The sequence below is a fragment of the Myotis brandtii genome, unplaced genomic scaffold (assembly GCF_000412655.1).
Source record: "Myotis brandtii unplaced genomic scaffold, ASM41265v1 scaffold744, whole genome shotgun sequence".
In the NCBI taxonomy this organism is placed as follows: domain Eukaryota; kingdom Metazoa; phylum Chordata; class Mammalia; order Chiroptera; family Vespertilionidae; genus Myotis; species Myotis brandtii.
Genome location: NW_005370965.1, coordinates 759,204 through 770,634, shown reverse-complemented (window position 1 = coordinate 770,634; position 11,431 = coordinate 759,204). Strand labels below are relative to the sequence as shown.

General features: G+C 43.3%; 1 protein-coding gene across 1 annotated transcript in view; it reads left to right on the top strand.

Annotated features, from left to right (window-relative positions):
* Nucleotides 1–5,754: 5,754 nt before the first annotated feature.
* EIF4E2 (eukaryotic translation initiation factor 4E family member 2) overlaps nt 5,755–11,431 on the top strand; it is a 26,602-nt gene continuing 20,925 nt past the window's right edge. Inside the window, exons 1-2 of the mRNA XM_014530603.1 lie at nt 5,755–5,888; nt 7,866–8,000. Coding sequence (XP_014386089.1) covers nt 5,850–5,888; nt 7,866–8,000 — 174 coding nt within the window. The 5' untranslated portion in view covers nt 5,755–5,849. The remainder of the gene's footprint in view (nt 5,889–7,865; nt 8,001–11,431) is intronic.

Here is an 11,431-nt window from a genome sequence, read left to right as displayed (position 1 = left end):
CGGGGGCGAGGCGCTGGGGACGGGAGAGGGATGGTTGTGCCGCCCGGAAGGAGGTTTTCGGACGCCGCGCCCGGCGGGTGCGGGTTGCCAGCGGCGTGGAGGGGTAGGGGTGCTTCCTCAGCCGGCCGCTCTGAGTTTCCGAATCCAGCTTTCCTCCTCTGGCCTGGGCAGGTCGCCTCTCCCGAGTCGGCTTCTCCTCTGCACAGTGGGAAGGTCACAGCCCGTGCCTAGAGTTGTGCAGATGCGGTGAGGTAACGTGGCTGCTGCGCTCGGCACCGTGGCTGCTCAGTTAAACGGAGTTCCCGTCGCCTTCCTGGGACTCCTTCCTGCTTCCTTTCTCCTCCCCCTCCTTTACCCTCCCCACACTCTCAGTTTCTTGCCCTTCGGGTATATTTGCCCCGGCCCCTTCCGGACTTCTGTTCGTACCCTGTCGGATCCCTAGTTCCAGCCACAAACTGGAGATGCAGAAAGGAAATGCAAAGTAATTTTCCATATTTCCCGGCAGCGATGGTACCTTTAGGGAGATTATGTTCTTAGCTCTCCTTTCAGTAGCCTAGTGAATCCGATGCTCTTCCGAAGACCTAGATTTCCAGCCCCAGACCCACCAGTTACCAGTTACTTTGACAGCAGGAAAGTTTCCCAGTCTCTGAGCCAGGGTTACCCAAGCCACTTCAGTGCCCTGCTGCCGCACAGGGGTGTTAGAAGGGTCAAATCAGATTCAGCTTTGCTTAAGGGTGTTTTGTAAATTGCTACATGGTGATGTATACATGCAAAGTGAAATTACTATTAGTTTAGATTGTGACCTGCAGCTGCTGATGGGGAGTTGTTTTCCCCCCCAGTACAATGAGTGCTGATGTGCATATTCAGAGGTCATGGATTCCAGCACTCCAGACAGCTCCTCAAAAACATTTCTTGGTTGTGGGGAGAGGACTCATTTTATAAAATACTAGAGGCCCCATGCACGAAATTCAAAGAGGGGGGGGGGGGAGAAGGGTCCCTCAGCCCAGGCCCTCTCGCAGTCCCGGAGCCCTAGTGTGGGGGGTGGGAGGGGGGGGAATGTCCGACGCCACAGAGGCGGGAAGGGCTCCGCAGAAGTCCAGCGGAGCCTGGCTTCTGGCTGAGCTGTGATCCCCCTGTGGGAGCGCACTGACCACCAGGGGGCAGCTCCTGTGTTGAGGGTTTGACCCCTGGTGGTCAGTGCGCATCATAGTGACCGGTTGTTCCACCGTTTGGTCGATTGGCATATTAGCCTTTTATTATATAGGGTATTATATTGGATTTTTATTGATTTCAGAGAGGAAGAGAGAGAGAAACATCAATGACAAGAGAGAATCACTGATTGACTGCCTCCTGCACGATCAGGGATCAAGCCTGCAACCTGGGCAGATACCCTGACCAGGAATCTGGTTCATAGGTCGATGCTCAACCACTGAGTCACCGTGGCCAGGCAGGAGAGGACTCTTCTAGTAGTCTTTGGCAGAGCACTTCTGCAGCCAGCTGCTTAGCTGTATCCATCCCTATATTAACCCCTTCTCCATCATAAACCCTGCCACCCCTACTGCCAGATCTAAGACCTGCCTCAGTGGAGCTGTCTGCCAGTCCTGTACCCCTTCCTCCACTGAATTGAACAAATCAAAAGTTTATCCTTAGATACTTTAAGGATCATTTGGCATGGTCCTACCCATTGGAGGTCTGCAGTAAGTTAATTAAAGAATGTTAATAATGGCTTCTCAGGGCAGCTTGCTAGATACTTTTCATATATTATTTCTACTCCTAACAACCCTGCAAAGGGGATCTTGTTACCTCCTTCTACAGATAAAGAAAATGAGGTGCTTTGAGGTTAAGTAACTTGCCCACAACAACATGAAGGGCCATATGATGGCTTTCAAACCCAGATTTCTTTAACCTTGGTTCAAGCACCTCTTGACAAAAATTAACCTGGGTCATTTTTAATTTGTTCTAATTATTAACTATTCCTTACACTGACCCAGAATATTTTAACGTCTGTCTTCTAGCTACGAAGGAAAAAAACAAAGCTTTCTTTCATTTGAAATTAGCGATTGAAAACAGCACTCCTACCCCTAGTTTTGCTTTAGTTGTTTTTGTTTTTTTTACAAAAATTACAGTTTTTAGACCTTACATACTTGGCTTCTGCACTCTTCACCAGCGGTTCCTAAGGACTTGGTTCAATTTGCCAGAATCCTAAGAATCCAGTGCCTGGAGTTGAGTACTATAGTCTAATCTGATGGGCTCAGATCAGTGAAGAATTGGAGCCTCCTTTACTGTGTGGGCTCCACTTTTAGGAAAGTAATCGAAGACTATAATTGCCCCCCCCCCCCACACACACACATCTATCAAGTCATTAGCTACCATTGCCATTGATCCAATTCATATGCAAAACCCTAAGATGCTTTCACTGTACTGCAGTCCCAACTGATAACTTGGTTTTCAGATCTAGATGCCAAACTTGATTTTGTCCCTCAGTCTTTGTTAGCTTTTGGCCCATTCTTAACTATTGTCTGAACTACTTATTTGGCATTCATCGTGTTCTGACTTGTATTGTTTTGATTTTAGAAATCCATTCACTAATCATGTTTCTTTTCTGATGCTATACATATAAAAATTAATTAGACCTGTACATATAAAAATGAATTAGACCAAGTCCTTACCCACAAGGAATCTGTCTAGTCAGAACGTATGAGGACATATCTGAGCAAGAGCTTGGTGAGCTATTTAAATGCAACTCGGTCTGGACAGCTTCAGAAATACTAATTGCCCACTGGAGTCTAGGGAGCACTGATTTTTCAGTTTGGATTATATTTTGGCTCAAATCTAGCTTCACACTAGGAAGAGTAACCTCTGGAAGATAGGATGCAAATAACTTGCCTTAAGTGTAGGTTAGCTCCACCCTCAAGAGATAACTACACAGGATGAAGGTCCAATAGGGTTTCCAATGACTGTCTTAGAAGGGAGTCAGAAAGTATGGTTCAGGGATCACAGTAGTGTTGTTTTATCTCGACATAATTATTTTGTTGTTATTTTTCTTTTTTCTAGTAGTGATTAGCAGCAAAACCGCTACAAAGAAAGGAACTTACATGCTTTGCTTGGAATAGCAAAATGAGAGATGCTGGGTGACTGTGTCCCTCTTCAACCAAGACTTAAGGCACGGGAACCCAGAGGATAGGGAATCCAGAGGATAGCGTGGAGGTTTGGAAACTGAGAAGGGAGGGAAATGGTTTGAGTCCCTGGAGTCTGCCCTAAGGAAGAGAGTTAGGAACTGTCTTGGGCCTAAGCAATAGAAAAACCCATGTTCTTAATCAGGAGACAAAAAACTGGCTATGACAATATAGCTGGGACAAGTACGAACAGTTATTAGGGGAAATGCAGAAGAGGGGTGCCTATGCTCAGCCTCAGGAGAGATTAGGAAAGATTTCAAAGAAAAAGTGGTCCTCTTAGTCCTGAGGGACAGTGTAGGTAGGGGAAGAGGGTTCTCCAAGAAGAGACCACATAGTGAGCATAATGGGTGAGGTCAGGGAACTGCAAATAGGTTGATCACTACTACAGTGAAGGGAGTTTGTTGGGACCAGGCAGGAGATGATATTGGCACATGTAGGTAGAGGAGGGTCCTTTGTACCATGCTGAGGTCTGAGTATGTGTGTGTGTCCTCAGTCAGGTTCTTGGAGACAGAAACTCTTTAGTGTCTGATACCAACAATAGGTGCTCGGTAAATGTTGTGGGACTTGTGTGCTATACAGGCTCCTTTTGGAAAGGAAACCAAACCAACTCAAATTTCATAAGGGGAAGGGTATCATAGCACAGATAATGGTTTCCCAGAAGTCCAGGAAGGCCAAACGAAGCCAGTGGAATGATAGCATTACAATTAAAGCCAATCTCTACTCTCTCTGCTCCTCTGCTCCATTCCCTTTTCCCAACTGGCTTTCTCTGCCTTTGCTCATTGTCTTTTTTTGTGTGGCTTTTCTTGTGTGGGACCTATATGCCTGCCCCAGCTCTGACTCTGTGATCGTTCATCTTTTATATGAAAAGCTGAGAAAGGAATCTGCTCATAATTTTGAGCAAGGCCCTGAGGCATAGGTTATTGGCCAGGCTAGACTGCCCTTTGGTCAGGTGCCCTTCATAGTCATGTCTTGTCCAGGATGGGGATGGGGACATTTATGGTACAGTGCATGGCCACCAGAGTATATTCTACAACTAGGGCTGTGAACTGGGCAAAGCAGGGACCCCAACACATGGCTAGCTCATGAATTCTAACATTTAATGAATGCTTTTTATGTGCTAGGCAGTGAAGATTCATGGGCAGAAATAAAAGGGGTGCTTTACAAAAGGTTTTTGTGTCTGTGTAGGGTAATATCTGAGTTATAATTTGAGTATTTCCAGTACCTTTCGTGAGAGTTACCTAATTCCATTTGACTAGATAGTCATTAGGGGCAGAAAGGTGAATTCAGAGAAGATCCATGATAAGTAAGTGGTCCAGCTCTAGACTAAACAGCATTCTAATTATCTTTGTGAACTCACTTTCTGTTTATTTTTTTGTCTGAATCCAGTGAACATTAGCTGGACCTGAAAGCGTTAGGGTAGTTTCACTGCTCTTAAAACGGCAGCTCCTAAAGTATATTTAATCATACTTATAGGCATGAAGTCATTGATTTCTTCTTTTAGTCATTTTTTTTTTCATTTATCATTTATTCAGCATCTTCCTTCCCTTGGTGCTGGATATTTAAAGATTAATAAGACACTGTTCTAAGGGATCCCTCCATCTAGTAGAAAAAACAGATGTGGGATGAATGGCACTTTAGGCTGAGGGGGAGTACTTGCAAAGAGCACAGATGTGGGAATATAGATGCTTTGGGGGGTGGTGCTAGCAGACAGGAGTCAGATTCTAAAGGGTCTTGCATTTCATTGTACTTTATCCTTCAGGGTGGGCAGCAAAGGGCAAGGGACAGTTGAGTGTTTTAAGCATGGAAATTAAATGGACTGTTTGCATTTAGAAAGATCATGCTGGTGGCTATGTGGAGGATGGATAGAGGGAGGATATAATTTGTGTTGGGAAACCATTTAGGAATTTATTGTAATAATTGAGATGATAAGAAGAGGGCCTGGACTAAAGCAGTAGCAGTTGGGAAGGATAGGAGAGATGGTCAGAACAAGAAGAATAGGTAGATAAGTTTTTTGTTTGTTTTTGCTTTGTTAATCCTCACCTGAGGATATTTTTTCCATTGATTTTTTTAAGAGAGAGGGGGAGAGACACATCGATTGGTTGCCTCCCACATGCATCTCCCAGGAGGCCAGGGAATCGAGCCTTCAACACAAGGTATTGAACCCTTGACCCTTCAGTCCGAGGACTGATGCTCCAAACACGAAGCAAAACGGGCTTAGACAGGATAGGTAAATTTTAAAACTTCATTCGAAATGCCAAAGCAGTTACTTAATCCAGAAACTCTTCTGATTATTGACTCTTTATTTTTGGTCAAGAAAATAGTTCCTTAAACTGTTTACCTCTTGCTTCTTTGTGCAGCCTGTTATGAAACTGGAAAATGATGCTTTCTGGAATTCACACATTAGCTAATGGGCACTTCATTTTTGTTTAATCTTCCTAATTGACATTCTACATTTCCTTGCCCTTCTCTCATCTCATTGCTGGTATTTTGAGTGACTTTGGGCTTTTTCCATGGTAGTTCATTTGACCTGGTGGCTTTGTTAGGTAAGCAAGAATCAGTTCAGTCATGGGATAACATTGTTTTGCCTTTCTACTTAGATTGAAAGATGATGACAGTGGTGACCATGATCAGAATGAAGAAAACAGCACACAGAAAGATGGTGAGAAGGAAAAAATGGAACGGGACAAAAGTCAGAGCAGCAGCAAGAGGAAGGTGAGTTGGGACTAGAAACTTGGTTATCTCATGGAATCTGTTTACCTGGAAGATACCAGGTTAACAATTGTACACTATTTTGTAATACCTGATTTTGTTCTTAAGAAAAAATTATTGAATCATTGGAGTTCATTTTGGGACTCAGAACTGTTCCCTTACCACAGGACCTTGAGAGAGAGGGGGAGAGACACATCGATTGGTTGCCTCCCGCATGCATCTCCCAGGAGGCCAGGGAATCGAGCCTTCAACACAAGGTATTAAACCCTTGACCCTTCAGTCCGAGGTCCGATGCTCCAAACATGAAGCAAAACCGGCTTAGACAGGAAAGGTTCCCTTATCACAGGGCCTTTACCACAGGACTGTTCCCTTACCACAGGGCCTTGCTTTTCAGCATTCTGCTAGCCTGAGGTAGGGGAGAATAACCCTGCCGTTAACAAGGCATTATTTGCTTCATAATCTGCTGCTGAGTATTTAAAATCCTGTACATCCCTTGAAATTTTAGACTCTTTAGTCAGTAATAGTCTAAACTAAAATGACTTGGAAAAGAGAAAATTTAGAGAATAGAAATAGATGGATCAACTTCTTTATTGAAAAGCGATCATTAATTGCTTTATTCTGCAATATTGAGTACCCTCCAAATACAAGCATTTCAGGGCTAAGAGGACACAAAGGTCAATGAAACTATGGATCAAGGAGCTAACATTTAATAGTGGTGATAATAATAGTAGCTGACATTTATTGAGTACTTTTTAAAACATGTTTTTATTGATTTCAGACAGGGAAGGGAGAGGAAGAGAGATGGAAACATCAGTGAGAGAATCATTGATCGGCTGCCTCCTGGATTCTGGTTTCTGGTTTCCTTAGTCAGCTGACACACTGGGAATCAAGCCCGCAACCCAGGCATGTGTCCTGACTGGGACTCGAACCCTGATCTTGGTTCATAGGTTGACGCTCAACCACTGAGCCACGCTGGCCGGGCTATTGAGTACTTCTTATGTGTCAAGCACTGTGCTAAGCACTTTACATCTATTAAATTATTTTATCCTCTCAACACCCATATGAGATGATGATTACCCATTTTTTCAGTTTAGTAGCTGAGGCACAAACAGGTTAAACAACTTGTCCTAGGTCACTAGCCAATAAGTGATAGTGTCATAGAGGAAGTGGTGCCGGACCTGGGAATATGTAGAGATAATACACAAACATAAATACTTATGAAGTAGAAAGTTACAAAAGCTATAAGAACATAGGTAAAATGTTACAGGAATTTAGAATCCATTAACTACTATAGAAATTTACTGTGTAAGCAGAATCTTGAGCACGTTGCAGGTAATTGAGCATGTCTCTTTTTTTTTAATTTTTTAAAAAATATTTTTATTGCCGAACCGGTTTGGCTCAGTGGATAGAGCGTCGGCCTGCGGACTCAAGGGTCCCAGGTTCGATTCCGGTCAAGGGCATGTACCTTGGTTGCGGGCACATCCCCAGTAGGGGGCGTGCAAGAGGCAGCTGATCGATCTCTCTCATCGATGTTTCTAACTCTCTATCCCTCTCCCTTCTTCTCTGTAAAAAATCAATAAAATATATTCCAAAAAAAAATTAAAAAATATTTTTATTGAGTTCAGACAGGAATGGAGAGAGAGAGAGAGAGATAGAAACATCAATGACGAGAGAGAATCATCAATTGGCTGCCTCCTGGCAAGGCTCATTTATCTGGTGCTTGACTCTGTGGGCTGGGGCAAGTTCTGCACGCCCCCCACTGGGGACCAAGCCCACAACCTAGGCATGTACCCTGACTGGTAATCAAACCCGTGACCCTTCAGTCCCCAGGCCGACACTCTAGCCACTGAGCCAAACCAGCTAGGGTGAGCATGTATCCTTTTTAAATTGGGGAGGTAGTAAGGGGTAATGCTATAAAATGTTTTCTCAGTCTCAGAGCATGTGATAAATGGCCAGGACTAACACACCTTTAATATACAGGCTGTTGTCCCGGGACCAGCAGAGCATCCCTTGCAGTACAACTACACTTTCTGGTACTCCAGGAGAACCCCCGGCCGACCCACCAGCTCACAGAGCTATGAACAGAATATCAAACAGATTGGCACCTTTGCTTCTGTGAGTACTTAGTGAGCCTCAGTAGTAAATTCATGCCTGTATTTGTATCATAATGTTTATTTATCCTCCTGGTAACCTCTAGGATTCTGGTTTCCTTTGTCAGCTGACCTGAGTCTCTGAGGTCAGATTTGTTCATTCTTAGGTTTCTCATTAGATATCCATAGGTAATTAGTGTGTAATTGTGGAATTGATCAGAAAGGGACAATACAAAAATACAGGTTTGTTTAAGTAGATATTTAGTGAGTCCTTACTATGTGCAAAGTGTCCAGGGGTGGGTGGAGATATAATTTTTAAAAAATTTATTTTAGAGAGGAAGGGAGAGGAGTAGAGACACATCAATTGGCTGCCTCCTGTACACACCCTCACTAGGAATCGAACCCAAGACCCTTTGGTGCATGGGAGAATGCTCCAACCAACTGAGCCATGCCAGCCAGGGCGAAAATTTTATAGTACATGGTATCTATTCTCATGAAGCTTGATGGTTAAATCAAGAGTAAAGTTCAAAAATTTCCTTTGTATTTAAGAACCTTTCATTAGGGTTTTGGATCTGTTTGTGATTGTGTATAAAATAGCATATTTTTCCTGTCTTCAGAAAGAAAAGGAAGTCTCTAATAATTGTTTTTGTGGATGTTGTCAGAACAGGGAGCCCAGGCACTGTCTTATCACCCTCATAGGTAGCTAGGTTGTGTTCCCTAAGAAGCTGTCTTATTCAACACAGATTATGTTCTTCCTATGTGCTATACATTCTATCTCTGGGCACAATCAAATGCAGGGTTTGTTATTTTCTTGAAATTATTGGGGTATCTGCCCTGTTTAAAATGCAGACACTGGAAAAGGAAACTTTAATAGGCAGTAAATGTTACAGTAAAGTAATAAGGAGGAAAGACACAGTAATAGCCACTTTATGTAACTTCCTTTGATCCTTTTGATAGCCTTTTGAGGTCAGTGATGTTATCCATATTTTACAAATGAGAAAAGTGAAACTTGGGTTAAGTATCTGATCTAAAGTCAAGTCAGTTGTAATTTACTTGACTAAGTGGAGGAACCAGTGTTGAAACTCAGGTTTGGCAGGTTATAAAAGCCCCATTCCAAAGCCCATATTCTTTCACCTTTCCAATATACCAGAATGCATGACATGAGGCTCCAGTTTTTTAAATGTTTGCGTCGTACTAGACAAGCTACATTTATTGATCCATTTATTATTGATCAGATATACTACACATATAACTGGTAATCAGGTCATCCCATTACTATACTGAATTGATATATGCTCCCTTAACACTGGTAAATTTAGGCTCTTTTGAAATATTAAAAATAGCTTGTGCACTGGTGCATATTTGGTTCAAGAAATGTTTGTTGAATGAATTCAAGGGATTAGTAGGGTTCTAAAATGAATTAATTCCTTTGCCATTAGGGAAATAAGACATAGCTAGGAATTCTAATACAGGGAGACAGAAGTGCTGTTGGGAAGCACAAGGAGGGTCCACTTACACTGTTTTTTCAAATGACCCGGGCAGCTCAAACCCATGTTGTTCAGGGGTCCTAATTGTAGTCCTATCATTTCTGAATCTATCACAAAAGTTTTATTACCTGCTATATGGGAATGGAATAACCTTACAGGTAAAATAGCAGCCTTTATTTATGAACATCTGGTTGAGCATTTGGAGGATCAAAGAAGACACTGAACTGGGGAGTAAGTTTTCATTCAGGATTCTGTTCACTTATTTTGTAGTAGTTACAAATATATGTAGCACTTTTGTTTCCCTCTTAAAGAAAGCATATGTGGAGTTATCCAGCTTGTGAAAGGAGGGTTTTGTTTCCTCTTTTGGCATATATGTTAAGTTGAATAGAGTTGGTCATGAGCATCATCTGGGGTTCATGCTTCTTCAGTACTCACTGGATGTGTGACAGTGTTTGAAGTCAGCTGTCATGTAATTCAAGGCATTAAGAAAAGCCTCACGATATTAAATCCTCACAGAGAAATAATTGCATTGTGAAATCTTTTATTAAATCCAAAGCAGTATTTCCCATTTGTCTTTAATCCTAGTATTTAACTAGTAAAAGTTCTTGAAATCAGGTGACTAAGAAGGCAGTGTTTTAAAATGGAAAGGGCATTGGACTTGGGAGTGGCAAGGCTCATTTATCTGGTGCTTGACTCTATGGGCTGGGGCAAGTTCTGAAGCCATTTTCTCAACTATAAAATGAGTAAAGTAAGGTAGTTCTGAGGTCTTTTCTGCACCTCATATTCTGAGTCTGAACACTTCTTTTATTTTTTTGTTTCTTTTTTTTTTTTTAATTGATTTTTTACAGAGAGGAAGGGAGAGGGACAGAGAGTTAGAAATATTGATGGGAGAGAAATATCGATCAGCTGCCTCCTGCACCCCCCCTACTGGGGATGTGCCCGCAACCAAGGTACATGCCCTTGACCGGAATCGAACCTTGGACCCTTCAGTCCACAGGCCGACGCTCTATCCTCTGAGCCAAACCGGTTAGGGCTATTTTTTTGTTTCAATGAAGAGTTTCAGAAATCAAAATTGCCTAAAGAGAAGGAAAAACATCTTTTAAAGTTTAATACTATTTCTTGAGCTGTCTACTTCATCTCTCATGGTTTAGATATAAGATTGTGACTGTAGATTGTAGAGAACCAAGATGGCGGCATAAGGTATACACCTGTACGTGCTGCCTCCCACAACCACACCAAAACTACAACTAAAAGACAAAGCGGCTATCATCCAGAACCCCGGGAAAGCTGGCTGAGTGGAAGTTCTACAACTAGAAAGAAAGAAAAAAGCGCATTGAGACTGGGTAGGAGGTGCGGAGGCATGCGAAACAGGCTGGCAACTGGGTGCGCTATTTTTTTCAATTGGAAGGGAGCTACAAGCTCCCGACTGCTCTGAACTCCAGTTTCCGGCGAGACTCTGGGGACCCAGACTCCTAAGGGGAGAAACTGGACTGTCTGGCATCGGGTCGGAAAGCGAGGGTGGCTTTCTCGCAGAGGTGCTCACAGGGATCATTGTTACTGCATGGGGGCGTGGGACACGGAGACCCGGAGACATGAAGACAGCTGACTGGCAGCCATCGCTGTTTGCTCCACCCTGGTGATTCCCTGAGACCCCGCTCCACCCAATTTACAACCCCACCCAAGCTGTGCGCAGAGGCTTTTGCATATGAATGGCCTGTCCTTTCGCAGCCTAACCTAACAAACTGCAGCTGGGTCAGAGAGCTCCAAAACTTTCAAACCCCAAACAAAGAGGAGAAATCTGCAGATCTCGCTGTAGCTACTGCTGGGTGGCCTCTTTGCACCTCCTTGGAGATCCAGGAGCCAGTGTACCCAGTGGTCAGATACCAGATTTTAACTCCTCACATCCATAAGTGACACACTCAAGAGGCAGACTCAGTGAGCACCAAAGCCCCACTGAAGCAAGTCCTGC